Source organism: Hemitrygon akajei, chromosome 2 (assembly GCF_048418815.1).
Source record: "Hemitrygon akajei chromosome 2, sHemAka1.3, whole genome shotgun sequence".
NCBI lineage: Eukaryota > Metazoa > Chordata > Chondrichthyes > Myliobatiformes > Dasyatidae > Hemitrygon > Hemitrygon akajei.
In genome coordinates this window covers 35,999,866-36,020,037 of record NC_133125.1, presented here as the reverse complement: position 1 = coordinate 36,020,037, position 20,172 = coordinate 35,999,866, and the positions used below count along the sequence as shown (strand labels likewise).

Genomic DNA, 20,172 nt, shown 5'->3' with positions numbered 1-20,172 from the left:
CAGCAGAGGTGCTCACTGTTGGATGGACTACCAGATACTTGCTGAAACAGAAATACTGTGAAGAGTAGTACAGTCTGACACTCTACACAGCAAATCGAAAGGACAACATCCCCTATAACATCTTAGATGAATTTGGCAGCGGGCATGAGGCCTATATTGACTGCTGTTATCCTTCCAAATTTCAAAGTAAATTTATTATCAAAGTACATACATACAACCCTGAGATTCATTTTCTTGTGGGCATACTCAATAAACCCAATAACCATAATAAAATCAATGAAAGACTGCACTGACAGATGACCAGTATGCAAAAACCAACATATTGTGCAAATACAAAAAGGAAGAAAAAAATAAATAATAATAATAATAATAATAATAATAATAATAATAATAATAATAAACAAATAAGCAATAAGTATCCAGAACATGAGATGAAGAGTCCTTGAAAGTGAGTCCATAGGTTGTGGGACATTTCAGTGATGAGGCAAGTGAAGTGAGTGAAGTTATCCCTACTGGTTCAGGAGCCTGAGTGTTCCTGTTCCTGAACAGTTCTTATCCTTTGCTGTCTTTTCAAATAAATGTTAGTCACAGGTGACTTTGTAATTTGCATATCAGTTTATCTGGCTTTAGCTGATCATGACCAAGCAAAGTGCTTCCTTCAATTGTTGTTAAGTTGGAATGGCATCATGATGGGTGAGCCTGATTGATTGAGCTTTTATGGCTAATGAATTCTGAGATACAATGCCTATAATATCCTATTTAAATATGTCGTCAAATGACCGGGTTGCTGCTGAAGAACTATCCAGCCTTAACAGTGTCATTGTATCTGCTGACACTCATTTTTGGGTATATTGCTCCTGTTCTCATGTGCTGTAAGATTTTGAGGGTTGTCAAAGCCCAGCAGTGTCATTAATTCCTTGTCCTGTAACTTAGTCTCTTTCATATTCCCATCAATTCTCCCTCCAATTTTCTTGTGGTGTACATGTATATTAGAGGTAATTTACTACAGCCAATTAACCAAACAATCAGCATTTCTTTAGAATGTGGGAGGAAACCATAACACCCGTATGGTCACATTTAGAATGTGCAACTCCACATGTACTGTAGGTCATCAGAAGGCCAGTCCAGGGTTACTGGAGTGTTAAGACAGTAGGATGACCTGCTATGCTATGCTACATTAACTTTGCCAAGTGAAAGAGAAATTCCTCTGCCTGTCAGTGTTGGTGCATAAAATCTGGTACCGAAATGTTTTCATGACCTTAGATTTACAATGAGAACCACTGCGGCTAAAGTGAATTTTTATAATTTTTCTCATAATCCCCTTCTCCAATACAGGACCCTGTTCTAGTAACAAACTAGAATTTTATGACTCTTTTGTCACTGTAGATTTGTTTATCCACTTCTAGTGAAGTCTTAGCCTGACTAATTTGCAGATTCCCAGTTAACCTCTCCAGTATATTATTTATGCCCTCATTATGCCCCAACACCATTACATAGCCACCTGACCAACTAATATTTTATGTTTCATCTTTTATACCGAGCACTGCATAGGTTATTTCAACTTTTTATTCTATTTAATATTATTTAGTTCTGAAGGGGGTGTAGGACTCTGAAATATCAAATGCATCTTTTCTATTTGATTGATGCTACAAGACTGCTGCTTTGCCATTTTCAAGTATTTTGCTGTCTTGTGTCTTTATTGTTGATAAAAGCAATCTTTATAAAATTGTGTATATTGCACATACAGCTGAATGCTGAATATTTATTACAAGTATTGTCTTTTAGATGAAACACCAAGCACAGTCAATATGGGGAGAGAAGTGGCAGAACCTATACCAGAATATACAGCTGAAGAGGAACGTACTGATAACCGGTTATGGCGAACTGTTGTCATTGGGGAACAAGAACACAGGATTGACATGAAAGCTATTGAACCTTACAGAAAAGTTGTCTCTCATGGGGGTAAGGCATTTCATCAAAGAATTCCTCTCTTGAAGGAAAACATAACTTAGATTATTTAACAAGCTTTATGCTATTTCATGTTTGGCTCAACTCCAGTGCCATATATTAAGAAGTTGTAGTAAATTGTGGATTTTCCTAGACTGGTCTCAATAAATGAGTATCAGCTTCACTCACTTAAACCTACATCTTTAAGAAAATGTAACCTTTCATTTCCTAATTTTTAAATTTTTGAATCATAATAAAATGGTTCTGGTTGTGAGCTTTGTCCTTGATGACCTTTGCATAATGATAATACGTCTACAATGATGTTTGATTACATTTTCCAGGTTATTGACCTATTGGTGATACATGTTGAATTTAGTGTACAGTGACTTCAAATACAACATGAAGATGTTGATGTTCTTAAACTACTACCGGTGATAGAGTTCATAGAGATAAGAATTTATTAAAGTGGTCCTTGTAAATTGCTTACAGTGTATCTTATGCATGTGTTGATGAAAGAACGCCATTTGATGCATCATGACTAGCTAGTACCCTGCACAATTCCATCCCTACGTTATTTCCGAGCCATACAGCTTGGAAGTAGCCCCTTTGGCCCACTGTGTCCATGCCGATCATTAAGCACCAAATTTTTCTTCCCACATTTCCATTAGCAACATTTACCTTTCCCAATTCCACCAATCGTATGTTCACTAAGGCCAGTTTAGAATGGTCAGTTTACTTACCAATCCACATGTCCTTTGGATGCAGGCAATAACTGGAGCAACACGATCACAGAGAATATATGATTCCAGCTAGACAGCATCCGATCTCAGAATTATACCCAGGTTTCTGGATCTGTGAGGCAGCTGCAAAACTTACTGTGACACTACTGTAGGGGCTACTTTCTTCATTGAGCTATGTTACTAAGCAGGTTAATTCATTTCAAATCAAAGGTGTGCCCATTGGCGCTTACATGGGCCCCAGCTATGTCTGTATTATTGTTGGCTATACTCCTTTTTCCTCTCCATGACTTCACCCAACTTCTCTTTCCTTTTGTTCAGCTTTTTCCATTATTTCACCTCCATCTGCCCCATCTATCTCATCTGGTTCCAGCAATCTACCCTCCACTTCCATATACTGGCCGCCTTTCCTTTCTCCCTCAAGACCTGATGCATGGTCTCAATCTTAAATGTTGACACATCCCTCTTGCCTGTACAGATACTGTTTAATACACTGAATTCTTCCAGCTGTTACTTTTGGCCCCAGACTCCATCATCTTGTACTTATGATGCAAGACAGGCCATTGATTAAAGGCTTGAAGATACTTGGCTTGCAGATTTATTCAGTTTATATTGAGTCTGACAACAACCACAGCAGTATTCTTTATAACAGATACACAGTAAATCTACCCCAATGTATTACCCTCAGATCCCAAAAAAGCGGTAGCACAATAGCATAGTAGTCAGCATAACACTTTACAGCATTAGGCCAGGGTTCATTCCCTACTGTTGTCTGTGAGGACTTTGCATGTTCTTCCTGTGACTGTTTGGGTTTCCTCCGAGGACTCTGGTTTCCTCCCACATTCCTAAGGTGTATGAGTTAGGGTTAGTAAGTTGTGGGTGTGTTATGCTGGAGCCAGAAGTTCTGCGACACTTGTGTGCCGCCTCCAGCACATCTTCTGTGCAAATGGTGCCATTCACTGTATGTTTCCGTGTATACGTATCAAATAAAGATAATCTAATCTTAAGTGTTAAGGTCCCCTTGTGTCTTAAATGCTTAGAAGATATGTTGCTGTCAGTGGTAGTCAGTTTGATCTCTCCTTTGCTATTCAGCTGCAATCACTAAATCTGGAGCAAGATTTGGAATAAGTTTGGAGCTGAGTGATTCTGAGGGAATCTAAATGGTACATTTCTTGCAAGGTACTTAGCAAGAAGCTATTACCTGAAAATATTATTAACTATGCTTATTAAAAGTTCATCCCTTCACTTAACTGGTGATTAGAAGAAAACTCTTAGTTATTTTAGACTGAAACTGTTTTTTTAAGCTATGGCATGCCCAGGCAACCTCCAAAGAAAACAACCTCTCCCTCAATTTCGCAAAAACAAAGGAGCTGGTTGTGGATTACAGGAGGATTAGAGACGGGCTAATCCCGATTGCCATCAATGGATTTGGGGTTGAGAGGGTGAACAGCTTTAAGTTCCTCGGCATACACATCACCAAGGATCTCACATGCCCTGTACGTACCAGCTACATGCTGCAGTACCATTTGCAAGATGGAAGCATGTAGCTGAAACCGTTTGCGGTTGGGGTAGCTGGAGGTCCTGGTGATCCTCCAAGCCCTTTTTACGCACCTGCTGCTATTAACGTCCTGAATAGAGGACAGTTCACATCTACAGATGCGCTGTGCTGTCCACATCACTCTCTGCAGTGCCCAGCCATTGAAAGTAGCACAGTTCCCGTATCAGGCGATGACACAGCCAGTCAGGATGCTCTCAATGGTGCTCCTGTAGAAAATCCTAGGGATTTGGAGACTTATGCTGAACTTCTTCAGCTGTCTGAGGTGAAGGAGGCACTGTTCTGCGTTTATCACCACACAGTCAGTATGTACAGTCCTGGTGAGATCCTCAGTGATGTGTATACCGAGGAACTTGAAACTACTCACCCTCTCAGCGACAGTCCCATTGATGTCAATAAGGGCCTAACCTGTCTCCATTCCTCTTGTAATCCACAATCAACTCCTTCATTTTTTTGACATTGAGGGAAAGGTTGTTTTCTTGACACCACTGTGTCAGGACATTGACTTCTCCTACGTAGACTATCTCATCATTGTTGGAAATGAGGCCAATCAATGTCATGTCATCTGCAAATTTGATCAGCAGATTGGAGCTGTGCATGGCAACACAGTCGTGGGTGAATAAGGGAGTAGAGGAGCAGGCTCAGGATACAGCCCTGGGGGCTCCTGTGTTGAGGGTCAGAGGGCCTGAGTTGAGAGAGCCCATCCTTACCATTTGCTGGTGATCCAACAGGAAGTCCAGGATCCAGCTTTACAAGGAGGGGTGCAGGCTGAAGTCTCTGAGCTCTTAACTTACCAGAGAAAATCTGTAGATGCTGGAAATCCGAGCAACACACACAAAATGCTGGAGGCACTCAGCAGGCCAGACAGCATTTATGGAAAAGAGTACAGGAAAAAGCCAGAAAAAGTGGAATCTCTGAGTGACCACCCATTTTAATTCCACTTCCTAATATGTCCGTCCGTGGCCTCCTCCACTGTCGTGGTGAGGCCATACTTCGGTTGGAGGAACAACTTCTTCTATTCCGTTTGGATAGCCTCCAACCTGACGACAAAAACCATTGATTTCTCGAACTTCCTGTAATGCCCCCACTCCCCTTCACCATTTTGCATCCCCTTTTCCCTCCCTCACCTTATCTCCTTGCCCACCTATCGCCCCCCTCTGCTGCTCCTTCCCCTTTTCTTTCTTCCATGGCCTTCTGTCTCTTTCACCAATCAACTTCCCAGCTCCTTACTTCATCCCACCTCTTTCAGGTTTCACCTATCGCCTTATGTTTCTCTCTCCCCGCCCCCCACCTTTTAAGACAACTCCTCAGCTTTTATTTCACCAGTTCTGCCAAAGGGTTTCGGCCCAATAGGTCGACTGTGCTCTTTTCCGTAGATGCTGCCTGGCTTGCTGAGTTCCTCCAGCATTTTGTGTGTGAGCTCTTAATACATTTTAACCTGCTTTGTTGATGGAGGAACTGTGTGTCAGAAAAATGACCTGGGATTAGGGGGACAGAATACCAAAGTTATTCCTTTTGGGTTGGAGTCTTGGTCAAGGATCAATACACAGCGCCAACATGCTAAACAATTTTCTAGAGAAATACACAATTTTTTTTGGGCTTCACCATAGCAAAAATGAAATGAAATAAAGACAGGTTTCTGTAGGGTTAAAATCTCAGTTTATTTTAGCGTTTCCACCTGTCTCTTGTTTCATATTACTGTTTTCTTCCTCCTGCTTTGTAATTTTTCAATAGCAAAGTTTCTGGAGTTGGACTCAATCCAATAGCTAAAGCCTTTAAAGGATAACAAAGGGTGATTACTTAACAATAACTGAGACCAGAAATAAATTGTGCTTATGTGATTAACTGGACAGAAATTTGTTTAGGGTCCATACTATCTTTTGTTAATCTAGAAGACCTACATTAACGTAAAAATGGTGTGTCATGAAAGCCTATTGATCTTACTAAATACTTAACTTTCTCTTCTAGCTGCTTTTCTTTTGAATGAAAGAATAGGATTGAAGTTATCGAAACTTTGATTTATACGCTTGCTTTCCTCAAGTACTGCACTTGGTAATGATACAGTATACCTCAACAGTTACTTACACAGAATGGGAATAAACTAAATATTTATCTCACTAACTTGAGTCTCTCACAGCTTATTAGGCTGAGTACCTCTTTCACAGAATATTTATTTCAAGCAAATAAAGGAATATTGTGATAGATATGTTTCTATACTTTTCTGATCTTACAGGGTATAGAAAGAGAACTAAATATGTGTAAATTGTAACTGCAACAACCTTCCTTAGGGACTCGTTTCTTTATCAATGGTGCTATTTAGAGTTCCTGTTCAGACTATTGGAATTCCCCACTCAAATAGTTTTAAAAGGGACTTTCAGAAGTCATCATGTATGTATATTGTTTAATAGACTTGTGATTTTTTTCACAAATATAGACAATGAAATAACAAAGCAGAATTGAATTGAATTGAGATGACTTATTTCTTACATCCTTCACGTACTTGAATAAAAATCTCTACGTTATGTCTCTGTCTAAACGTGCAATCATAGTGATTTATAATAAATAGAACAGTCAATGTAACATAGAAATGCACTCAAATCAGCGTGAGTTAATCAGTCTGATGGCCTGGTGGAAGAAGCTGTCCAAGAGCCTGTCGGTCCTGGCTTTTATGCTGCGGTACCGTTTCCCAGATGTCAGCAGCTGAAATAGACTGTGGTTGGGATGACTTGGGTCCCCAATGATCCCTTGGGCCCTTTTTTTTTTACACCTGTCTTTGTAATTGTCCTGAATCATGGGAAGTTCACAACTACAGATGCGCTGGGCTGTCCACACTGCTCTCTGCAGCGTACTGCGATTGAGGGAAGTACAGTTCCCAGACCAGGCAGTGACGCAGCCAGTCAGGATGCTCTCAATTGTGCCCCTGTAGAAAGTTCTTAGGATTTGGGGGCCCAGACCAAATTTCCTCAGCCTTCTGAGGTGAAAAAGAATGCTTACAGCTCCAATGGACAACTGATTGACAATTAATGATCTGAGAAATAAGAGTTGAGCTGCTGCTACAATTAATATATTTTCTTTTCCTCTGCAATACTGAAATATTTTAGATTATGCCATTAATACTGCACAACAACAAACAAATATCTTCTTTTCCTCAGGATACTATAGTGATGGGCTTAATGCTATCATTGTGTTTGCTGCATGCTTCCTGCCTGAGAGTAGCAGACCAGACTATAACTATATCATGGAGAACCTCTTTTTGTGAGTAAAATAGTACAATTTATGTATCTGTTCTGATTCATAACCAAATAATTACATTGAACTCTTAAATTCTACTTATGAAGTGAATAAACTTTCATCTGGATTTAAGAAGGACTGCAAAATGCTAGAAACACTCAGCACTTTCTTGGAGAGAAAGTGGCGTCAATGTTACAGGCAATTTGCTTTTAATAAAGATGGGTTCTGAAGAAAGATTGTTGACCTGAAACATTTTGTGCCACTGATGCTGATCAGTTTCACCTCCCCTTTCCTGCGGAGATACTGGCATAGACCCACTACCACTGAATTGCATAAGTCCATGAACTACGCTGATATTTAAAATAAACAACTCTTAGCTATAATTCTTTATTACAATGGAATTAATTTATGCCACTGTTCTTAGACAACTCTTTATAGATTCATTGTTGTCCTAGCAGTCTTCAGCTTTATAATTTTGGACAAATTTAGTTAAGATCTCTTATCTTAGAATCATCCATTTCAACTGAAGTGTGTGGAAAGTGAATAACCACCATTAATATGTAAAACTGATTTAATCAATGTGTTTTAAAATAGCTTTCTATGTGTGTTTGCACTGAATGATATCTGTTGAATAGATATGAAGATCCAAGAACTGAAATACTTTAATATTAGGAGAGATCTCAAATTAGAAATAAACAGTAACGTTTAAATTCAGTGCAAAATCCATGATTCGCCCTGGTTCATGGCATGTTATGAGACTCACTGAGGGTTGACATACTGTTTACAGGAAATTAAATAACCAAATTGTGGTTGTTGATCAGGTTTCACTGTGAGGACATAGGAAAAAATATTTGTGGACAGTATTGATCCAATGTTCAACCACGATGTTTGCCTTGACATAAATATATGCTGTTCCTATGTACCAATTTTAATATTACCATTTCACAATTTTGAGTAAACATAGTTCATTTTCAAAAAAAACTGTAGTTTACATAGCACCATCCAGAGACAGAGAAGCAGTTTCAGCGACAGGTTACTGTCGATGCAATGCTCCTCAGACAGGATGAAGAGGTCAATACTCCCCAATGCCATTAGGCTTTACAATTCAACTGCCAGGACTTAAGAACTTTTTTTTAAAGCTATTATTAATGCTTTTTGAGTTAGTGATTTAGATGCATATCATATTATTACTGAGTTAAGTATTGTATGTAATGAGTTTTTGCTACAACAAGTGTATGGGACATTGGAAAAAATGTTGAATTTCCCCATGGGGATGAATAAAGTATCTATCTATCTATCTATCTATCTATCTATCTATCTAATATTTATTTATTGTAATTTTATCCACAAAAATTTTTACCTTGTTTTTACTTAATTTAGAATTTCATTTTAATATTTATATCAAAAGAGTACATATTTATTTAGTTCATGAAGGAATGGATTTGATTAAATAGATTTAAAAAGCATGTTGCAATTGCTATAAAATTTGAATCAGTATCCTATAGATTAGAAGAATATGGGAAAGTATCAGGTTACAAAATAAATTGGGATAAAAGTGAAATTTTACCTCTTACTAAAGGAGACTATAATCAATGTCGATCAATAACCCAATTTAGATGGCCGGCAAATGGTATAAAATATTTAGGTATAAGAGTTGATAATGATATAAAGAACATATACAAATTAAATTATTTACCACTATTGAAAAAAATTCAAGAAGATCTTGATAAATGGATGGTATTACCAATAACATTAGTAGGTAGAGTAAATACCATAAAAATGAATATATTCCCTAGATTACAATACTTATTTCAATCACTACCAATACAATTACCCCAGAAGTTTTTTCAAGAGCTGAATAAATATGTGAGGAAGTTTCTTTGGAAAGGTAAGATGTCAAGAATATCATTGGAAAAATTGACATGGAAATTTGAGCTAGGAGGGTTACAACTTCCAAATTTTAAGAATTATTATAAAGCAAATCAACTTAGATTTATTGCATCTTTTTTTGAGAAAGATAAACCGGCATGGATCAGAATAGAACTAGATAAAATAGGAGAAAACATACCAGAAGACTTTATATATAAATGGGAATCTAAATGGATACGGGAAGGAAAGAATCTCCTATATTAAAGCATTTGATTGATTTATGGAATAAGATAAATGTTGACGATGAGACAAAGAAATCCTTATTAGCAAAGAGATCTTTAATTCAAAATAGACTTATTCCTTTTACAATGGATAATCAACTTTTATATAATTGGTTTCAAAAAGGGATTAGATATATAGGAGATTGTTTTGAAGGAGGTATATTAATGTCATTTGATCAATTAAAGAATAAATATAAAGTATCAAACAACACTCTTTTTTGTTACTTTCAACTAAGGGCTCATTTAAGAGAAAAGTTAGGTCAAACAATGTTACTACCGAAACCCAATGAAATAGAAACTTTAATTCAAAAAGGAAAGATTAAAAAATTTATCTCTTGTATGTATAATTTGATTCAAAAACAGGCAATTAAACAAGGAGTACATAAGTCAAGACAAAAATGGGAAAGTGATTTGAATATCAAAATTGAAGAAAAAAACTGGTCAAGACTATGTCTTGAGAGTATGACAAATACAATAAACGTTCGATTAAGATTAGTGCAATATAATTTTTTACATCAACTATATATTACACTACAAAAAATAAATAAATTAAACCCAAATTTATCTGATCAGTGTTTCCGATGTAACCAAGAAATTGGTACTTTTTTACATTCTACTTGGTCTTGCTCTAAAATTCAACCTTTTTGGACAAATTTAAGAGTTTTACTGGAACAAATTATTGGAATACAACTTCCACACAACCCAATATTACTTTTACTAGGTAATATTGAAGGGATAAAACCGATATCCAAATTGAATAAATATCAGAAAGAATTTATAAAAATTGCATTGGCAGTAGCCAAAAAAGCTATTACAGTGACTTGGAAATCGGATACATATTTAAGTATAGATCGTTGGAAGAACGAAATTTATGGCTGTATTCCACTTGAAAAAATTACTTATAATTTAAGAGACAAATATGAAACATTTTTGAAAATTTGGCGCCCTTATTTACAAAAGACAGGATTAAATATATAGGTGCTCCGAAGATGAAATTATTGGTTACTTGGGGAAATAAATAAATATATATACTAAAGTTATTACGAACTCCATGGAGCATGTGGGGACCCTCCAATATCCAGGCATTCCTTTTTTTTTTCTTTCTTATTTTTTTAATAGGAATGTTGGGGGGGGGGGGTTAAGGGGAGGGGGCTGGGTTACACTTTTTTTTTCATACACATTTATTCTGTAACTATTTGAAAACAATAAAAAAAATTGAATCAGTAAGTTTACTTAGATGGAGTCAAATCTAAGTTACTTTATTTTGAATGTTGCTAAATTTGGAACAAATATCTTTTGCTCATTTGCATTATATTTTACGATCATGCCTCCAATGAGCATATTAGACACACCAGCTCAGAGTAAACAATGAAATTTTAATTAACTGGAAAGTTTATTTTGATGTCAGTTTAGTTGTCTCACTGATTTTGCTGGAATAATTTTAAATAATTTTAAACAGATCAAAATGAAGTGTGCAATGGAGGTCATGAAAATTTATGATACTTGCATAGAATATTTTAATTAGTATCTTCAATATATAATATGTGGAATCCTATTGAGTAAGACTGATGAAAATCTCATTGTTTGTAATTAAGTGAATTCCATCAGTCTCAATCCATTCCCATTAAAAATGCATTAGATTTTTCATCAGGTTAGAAATTGTACTTGAGTAATACTAAAAGGAAACGAAAATGCATTGAGATGTAACTTTTCAAACTGGAGTTTAAGAAAAGAAAGCTCTCAAAAAACTCAAAAGGTCAGGCAGCATCTATACAAAGAGAAATTGAGTTAATATTTCAGATTGCGATACATTAACCTCTGACCTTAGCTCCATTATACAGTGCACTGTTGTGGAGGTTAGTGATGACTGATTAATGAAAGCACCTCACCAGCAGTTTATTATGGAACCACAAGCCAAAGCTAAGTGCGTTTCGCCAGTTACCTTTTTTCTCACTGAGCTCTGTAAGGAGTCATATCTCTATCTTCATCTTGCAACATATGCTGCCTGACTTGCTGCATTCCTCCAGCATTTTATGTGCATGTTGTTTTCAATGAGCAAGTTTCCACTTCGCTAATATACAACACCTATCTCTAAAGCTTGGCTGAACTTTGGCAGTTACATCAGTGAGCAGAAGAACGTCGGTTTTTAGTTGTTAGCTAAATGGGTTTGCTAAAGGTCTTCGAGTAATTCAAAAAACGTTGATCTTGAGCTTCATAAATTAATCACTTATTTGTTAAACTTGGTGTTTTGTGTTGGAAGTCTCATTATCATTTCAGCAATGCTAAAGTTGGTAATTGAAAGCAGATTTGAAAAGGCCTGAAATTGAAAGTCCTTTTTCTTTGTGGACAGGTATGTGATAAGTACTTTAGAGCTCTTGGTAGCTGAGGATTACATGATCATTTATCTGAATGGAGCCACTCCACGAAGAAAGATGCCAGGTTTTAACTGGATGAAAAAGTGCTATCAAATGATTGACAGAAGGTGAGAATTTTTTTTTATTGCTTTATTTCAGTCAACCTCTTTAGAACCTCTCATACCCATACAAAGCAAGCAATAAATTCAGGGCTGAATTTTAATAGGATCTTCCTAATCCGAGAAATTGAGCTCAAACCCCAAATTAGCTATGTGCTTCTCACTTGTATGTAATTGCATTCACATGTAGATCAAGTGAGTACAGCTATAGATACTTATGTGATTTTGATCATAATCAGTGATAGTGGGAGAGGGAGGCAGAAAGGGATGAAGATTTTCAGACAGATTTTATGGAGTTGGTAGAGATTAGGAAACTGGGCTGTACTTCTAGTGTATGTGCCAGCGACTACATATGGATGGAGCAGATGAATATTTAACTGCAGTGAATTTACACAGAGGGAAGGGCATTGGGAATAGTTTGGAGGAATTCAGATAGGATCAAGAGAGAGAGGCAAAGCATGAAACCAAAGCATAAGAGTTTGAAATGTAGACCAAACAAGGTTTGCCAAATAAAAATGTCAACCTGTGTTTAATACTATTTGCCTGAGTGCAAGGAATAAAGTGAAATAGACGGATGACGCAAGAAGAGATGTGGAAATATGGGTTTTTAAACTTTATTTTAAAATAAATTGCAGTTGTGAAAAAGGGTGACAATTTAGAAGGATTTTTCAAACAAATCTTGTTGAATGACAGAAAAGGGGAAACCACACTGCTGGGACTACTGGGAGTCTTTAAGATTTTTAGTCTAAGAATGCCAGCAAAGCAAACTTGTAGGCAAATTTATGAAAGTAACTTGTCTTAAAGTTAATGGGCTAAAATCAGCGATAAAAATATCAACAGCTCAGAATTCTTAAAATGGATTCAGGAAAAACATTCTTGCCAATGCGTAGCAATCCCAAAAAGGCAGACTGATGGGAAGAGGATTAGTGACTACAATTCTTGATGTGTTTTTATTTTAAAGATTGAAGATGAGTGGCTGGAATAAGTATCAGTGAGAGAACAATTTATGGTGATGTTTATTACTCACTAGACCTAGCCCAGTTATGCAGAAGGACAGAAATAACAAATGAATGAGGGTTATAAATTAAGGGGAAAATGGCAGAGAATGGATTCAACAAGGTAACGTGGAAGGTAAGTCTGTGATCAGAGCAAGTAGAAGCATTCAAGGAGATTTAAGAAAATCACATTAGAGAAGTTTTTAAAATGAAAAATTGTAGAATTGTCAAATCTGGAGTATTCAGATGATGAGGTGCATCATTCCAATTCTTGTAAAATAGATTATCAAGTTACATAATGGTGAGTTAGACAAAGAGTTTTTCATGCGTTAATGAAATGAAGTTACATTGAAGTACATTGAAACTAAAATCAATATTTGCCAGAAATTTCATGAGTGAACCAATCTGTCATTGGGGAGCAATTTTAAAATAAATTTCTAGCTGGAGTACTGGGATTGACATAACAAAATCCAGTTAAAACCTGTTTACTTCCCATGCTAGATTTAGTCTTTTAAATCCCAGTGAAGATGTATCCTAGTCCCACCCTTTTTAAAAATCCCTTAAATTTCCAATATTTGTTTTCCATATTTATATGAACTGCATTGTGTCAGTCAGTAAGTTGTGAATATAACTCAGTAAAGTTAAAGGAAATGATGTAAATGACCTTTCTGAATGTTAGTAATGTAAAGGAAGAAAAACAGTAATAATTATTTGAAACAGTGAAGTGTTATTTTATTACTTTTCTTAAAATACAGGTTGAGGAAGAATTTGAAATCATTTATAATTGTGCACCCATCATGGTTTATCAGGACAATACTTGCTGTGACTCGGCCTTTTATTAGGTAAGTGACGACGTTCTACTCCACATTTTAAAGAGCCTAAGAATATTAGGTATATAAGTGATGTAATGATGCCTACCCTGAAGAAGCTTAAATCTTTCCATCAGTCCTGCTGAAAGGTTTCTGCCCAAAATGTCGACTGTAGTTTTTTTCCATAGATGCTGCCTGGCCTGCTGAGTTCCTCCAGCATTTTGTGTGTGTTGCTTGGATTTCCTCTGCAGATTTTCTCTTGTTAATGTTTCACCTTTTATTGACGTAAGACAAAGAAGCAGGATTAGGCTCATGTGGCAGCTCTGCTATCCAGTAAAACCAACACCAATTCCTACAACACCCTGCTACTCAACCCAAAAAGTCACCTGTTTATTCCAGAGCAAACACGAGGAAATCTGCAAATGCTGGAAATTCAAACAATGTTTGAAACCAGCATTTTGTGTGTGCTGTTGTTTGAATGTTCCACCAGCATTTTGTGTGTGTACTTGTTTATTCCTCCTCTTTTTGTGAACTAATCCTCACCAAGTGTGGTTCTCTAATTTTATCTAATAATCTCATGTATGTCACGTCACTTAAATGCTTTCTGAAAATCTAGTACGTATTATTTGTATTTCCTTTCTGATTAACACATAAAAAATAAAAGCATGATTTCTTGTTCATAAATCCATATTAACTATGCCCAATCCTGTGATTAGTTTCTAAGTCCTGGAAGTACCTAACAGGTTAAGCAGCATTCTGTGGAAAGAAAAGCAGGATCAGTATTTCAGCTCAGTGGCTTTCACCAGAAATGGAGAATTGAGAATAGTATCATTTTTATTTCTGTAATCCGATATTAATTAATACGGTTTCATGTTTTGGCAAAAAAACAAGTGTGACATTTAACAGGTGCACTGGAAAGCACCTGGATGAGATTTGCTTATTGCAAACACATTGAAGCTTCGAGAATGTACTCATGTTAAAAAGAATCCTCCATGTTGTCAGGGGGCCCTTGAATAAATTTGATTATACAGTTAAATAGTTTATTATAATAAAATAAAATGAATTTTGTGCAAACATTATTCAATGTATAATAATTTTGAGTGTGGAGTTTTCTTGGAGTAGGAGGTGCCTATAGTCACCTCCCAGCTACCTTCTAAATATATTCTTATCATGAGCAGGTACCTGGCATTGAACATTTATGAGCTGATTAGTGAGAGATATAGTACAGAAATGTGCTCTTTCGGTCCACTTTGTTTATGCCGACTGCAATGTACGTCTACACTAATCTCATTTGCCCACATTAGGCCCATATATCGCTATGCTTTTTTTTAACCATTTACCATCTAAACACAATTTAAGTGTAATTGTTTCTGCCTCTACCCAACATCTCTGGAAGCTCATTCCACAAAATTCCCACCCTATTTGTGGAAGAATTTATCTCTTGGATCGCCCTTATTCCCCCCCCCCCCCCCAACATAAACCTTTGTCCTCTGATTCTAGACTCCCCTGCCCTGTTATAAAGACTCCTGAGTTTCTACCCTGTCTATATACCTCATAATGTTATAAATTTTTATGAGGTCACTTCTTGGCCTCCTGCATTCTAGAGAGAATTAAACGAGCCTATCTGAACTGCCCTAATGAATAATTGCTGCACTCTTTATTGCTGCCACATCCATCCTGTAATGTGGCAACCAGAACAGTACTCAATGCAGTCTAATCAATGTTCTGTGCAGATACAACATAACGAACCAAACTTATAATCTATGCCTTGGCCTATAAAGGTAAGCCAAATGCATTTTTCACCACCCTGTCTGTCAGTGTGAATGCTTTTGGGGAGCAATGGATTTGAATGGCAAGTCTTCCTGCATATCAATGCTCCTAAGGGTCTTGACACTTACTGTATATTTCCTACCCAAATTTGACTTTCGTGAGTGCAGTATCTGACACTTGTCTGGATTAAATTCCATCTGTAAGCACTTTTCCAGCTGTCCTATGTCTCCTCACAGGCACTGGTGCTTTGTTAACCTGTTCTGGCCATCACATAGCTCGAACATTGTAAACACACATAGTGGCAGGCAAAATGACCATTTAATCCTGACATATCTTTCAATAAAAATATGTATGATTCTTGATCCTTGGCCTCTCTTTTCTGTCTATATCCCAGATGCCTCCTTCCTTTTCAAGCCAGAAGAACGTTCGTAACCCATGGCGATTCAGAATTTCCCATTGTCTCAGCTCTGTGTGTAAAGCGGTGGGGGGGGGGGGGGGGGTGGAACACCCTCATTCCTTTATCCTAAAACTGCTAGTCTAAAGCCCTTCAGCCAATTGGGGCTGGGGGTGGACGGGAGGTGATAAATGGCCACGAGCGTTTGCCAAGCCCCGTCAGAACTTTATACTTCCAGACTTTGAGACTCCTTCCGCAAAAACCTGTGATCGAGCCATTTTGCAGACTAAAATAGTCCTGTCAGGAATGGAAATGTTATTCTTTGAAAATGTTGATAAGGTGTATGGAGATAAAAGAAAATCTACGTGATGGGGGGACTTTGGAGTTTCAAAATTTAACTGTCATTCATTCTTTGGGGCACTCCTCTGTTTTGTGGATGTTTGCGAAGAAAAAGAATTTCAGGATGTAGATAGATAGATAGATACTTTATTCATCCCCATGGGGAAATTCAACTTTTTTCCAATGTCCCATACACTTGTTGTAGCAAAACTAATTACATACAATACTTAACTCAGTAAAAAATATGATATGCATCTAAATCACTATCTCAAAAAGCATTAATAATAGCTTTTAAAAAGTTCTTAAGTCCTGGCGGTAGAATTGTAAAGCCTAATGGCATTGGGGAGTATTGACCTCTTCATCCTGTCTGAGGAGCATTGCATCGATAGTAACCTGTCGCTGAAACTGCTTCTCTGTCTCTGGATGGTGCTATGTAGAGGATGTTCAGAGTTATCCATAATTGATAACTAAATACAATAAATAAATGTATATTGTATACACTTCTCTGACATTAAATAGAAACAGAGAAAACCTACAGCACAACACAGGCCTTTCGGCCCCAATGCTGTGCCAAACATGTACTTACTTTAGAAATTACTAGGGTTACCCATAGCCCTCTATTTTTCTAAGCTCCAGGTACCTATCCAGGAGTCTCTTAAAAAACCCTATTGTATCTGCCTGCACCACCGCTGCCGGCAGCCCATTCCACGCACTCACCACTCTCTGTGTAAAAAAATTTACCCCTGACATCTCCTCTGTACCGACTCCCCAGCACCTTAAACTTTGTCCTCTCATGTTAGTACTTCAGCCCTGGGGAAAAGTCTCTAACTATCCGCACGATCAATACCTCTCATCATCTTATACACCTCTGTCAGGTCAGCCCAGACCCTCCACTGCTCCAAGGAGAAAAGGCTGAGTTCACTCAATCTGTTCTCATAAGACATGCTCCCCAATCCAGGCAACATCTTTTTAAATCTCCTCTGCACCTTTTCTATAGTTTGCACATCATTCCTGTAGTGAGGCGACCAGAACTGAGCACAGTACTCCAAGTGGGGTCTGACCAGGGTCCTATATAGCTGTAACATTATCTCTCAGCTCTTAAACTCAATCCCATGGTTGACGAAGGCCAATGCACCATATGCCTTCTTAACCACACAGTCAACTAGGCAGCAGCTTTGAGTGTCCTATGGACTTGGACCCCAAGTTCCCTCTGATCCTCCACACTGCCAAGAATCTTACCATTAATATTATATTCTGCCATCATATTTCACCTAGTAAAATGAACCACCTCACACTCCATCTGCCACTTCTCAGTCCAGTTTTGCATCCTATCGATGTCCCGTTGTAACCTCTGACGGCCCTCCACATTATCCACAATACCTCCAACCTTAGTGTCATCAGCAAACTTACGAACCCAACCCTCCACTTCCTCATCCAGGTCATTTATAAAAATCACAAAGAGTAAGGGTCCCAGTAAAGGCACACCACTGGTCACCGACCTCTATTGCAGAATATGACCAGTCTGCAACCACTCTTTGCCTTCTGTGGGCAAGCCAATTCTGGGTCCACAAAGCAACATCCCCTTGGATCCCATGCCTCCTTATTTTCTCAAAAAGCCTTGCATGGGGCACCTTATCAAATGCCTTGCTAAAGTCCATATACACTACATCTACTACTCTACCTTTATCAATGTGTTTAGTCACATTCTCAAAAAATTCAGTCGAGCTTGTAAGGCACGACCTGTCTTTGACAAAACCATGCTGACTATTCCTAATCATATTATGCCTCTCCAAATGTTGATAAATCCCGCCTCTCAGGATCTTTTCCATCAACTTACAAACCGCTGAAGTAAGACTCACTGGTCTATAATTTCCTGTGCTATCTCTATTGCACCTATCAAGTATTCTTTATAATGGCTGAGAGAGTTTCTCAGCCTTGGGCATTTCTCTTGGTGGGAGAGTTACTTCAGGAATATGTATATCATTATTTAGAGATACTGCATAGTAACAGGCCCTTCCAATCCATTGAACCCATGCCAGCCAGTTACACCCATGTGACCAATTAACCCACTAACCAGTCCGTCTTGGGAGAAAATCTAAGCACTCGGAAGAAATCCATGTGGTTATGGGGTTGAGGAAAACATTTTTTAAAAAACTCCTTACAGACAGTGGCAGGAATTAAACCTGGGTTGCTGGTGCTGTAAACACATGCTACCATGCCAACCCTTCAACATAGCTAATTTTCCATTTGATCACAGGAAATGGATGCTGCATTTTAGAGCACAAAGTGCACATAATTTGCATTCAGATATGCAGGTCACAATCTTTTTTTCCTGTCTGTAGCACTTCACCTAAATTAGTGATTTTATTTTTGAAATGACTTATAAATGGATTCATTCAAAGTGGAGCTAGTGGCCATTTAGCATCAGTCCTAGTCTACACCAGCTGTCCAGCATTTGGTATGATCACCAGTAAAACTCACCATTAAAAATAGAGCAGAAGATACATGCAGATGGGGTTCCTGCACTGCAGCTGCAGTGAAAGTACAAGGTGATTGTTTTTTTTGAGATGCAGCATGGAATAGGCCCCTACAGCCCTCTGGCTCAGCAGTCCCCTGATTTAACCCTAGCCCAATCATGGGTCAAATCACAATGACCAATTAACCTACCAATCAGTACATCTTTGGACGGTGGGAGGAAACCGGAGCACCCAGGGGAAACCCATGTGGTCACAGGGAGAACGTACAAACTCCTTACAGACAGCAGTGCGTAATGACCCGGGTCACCTGTACTGTAAAGCAACATGCTACTCTACCAGTCCTCAGTGGTCCAAGTGATTGGCTGTAGTGTGTTCCTAAGAAATTTTGCTGGGTTTGTTCACTATTTCAAAATAAGTGTCTTTAAAAAATTTGATTGACCCTGGAGGGGAAGCTTCAAGTCATAATTCCCAATGGGTATACTGTTCCTCTCGGTTTATTCAGAAGAGGATGAAACCTTCTTGGAGATCAGGGGAGGTTGGAATAATCTTGATACAATATAGTCTCTTGTGCTTCTCCTAGTAAGAATGCCCCAACCCTAAGGGAGTATCATGATAGCGTAGTGGTTAGTGTGACACTGTTACAGCTTGAGGATCAGAGTTCAATTCCAGTGCTCTCTGTAAGGAGGTTGTACATTCTCCCCTTGACCGCGTAGATGGCACAGATCATTGGGCCGGAAGGGCCTGCTCTATCCTTTATCTCTAAATAAATAAGTAAAATAAATAAAGAGTAAGAGTTTTTCATGCTTGTAAAACCTTAAGTTATTTGCAGTGTAAAAACATTAGGCAAAAGAAACGTGCAGTGTAATGGATGTCTTGCCCAGTCAACAATGGATTCAGGAATTGTTTTATATGGATTGCTCGGTATTATTTATTATTAGGCTTTGAAATATTTAAAAATGCATGTCAAATTTTGTTTCAGTTCAAAATTCAGCAGTAAGATAAAGTATGTCAGTTGCCTGGCTGAGCTGGAGGAGCTGATCCCCATGCAACATGTTCAGATACCAGACACTATAAGAAAGTAAGTAGTGAATTTCTCATTCAGAAGGTAATGGTGTTAGTTTTGAGGTCTTAAATAAAATTAAGTTCCTATTTTGAATCACAGCTAATGATTTCTAAGGTTACCATAAACACCTTTATGATATCATGGAGTGCAGATATATTTTGAGTGTACATTTCAGAATTAATGTTGAATTGATGCAAAAATTTTAATGTAGAATGATATCTTACTTTTGTTG

General features: G+C 37.7%; 1 protein-coding gene and 1 long non-coding RNA gene across 10 annotated transcripts in view; one reads left to right on the top strand and one right to left on the bottom strand.

Moving 5' to 3' along the window:
- The window catches only part of LOC140740719 (protein prune homolog 2-like), a 323,553-nt gene that overhangs the window by 282,329 nt on the left and 21,052 nt on the right, over positions 1-20,172 (top strand). For all 7 annotated transcript variants that reach the window (XM_073070219.1, XM_073070202.1, XM_073070196.1 and 4 more), the window contains 5 exons: positions 1,786-1,962; positions 7,392-7,494; positions 11,971-12,102; positions 13,844-13,930; positions 19,857-19,955. In XM_073070219.1, the coding sequence (XP_072926320.1) occupies positions 1,786-1,962; positions 7,392-7,494; positions 11,971-12,102; positions 13,844-13,930; positions 19,857-19,955 (598 nt within the window). The remainder of the gene's footprint in view (positions 1-1,785; positions 1,963-7,391; positions 7,495-11,970; positions 12,103-13,843; positions 13,931-19,856; positions 19,956-20,172) is intronic.
- Positions 13,850-20,172, bottom strand: part of LOC140740795 (uncharacterized) — an 87,842-nt gene continuing 81,519 nt past the window's right edge. For all 3 annotated transcript variants that reach the window (XR_012101933.1, XR_012101935.1, XR_012101932.1), the window contains one exon: positions 13,850-14,171. This is a non-coding gene — a long non-coding RNA (uncharacterized lncRNA). The remainder of the gene's footprint in view (positions 14,172-20,172) is intronic.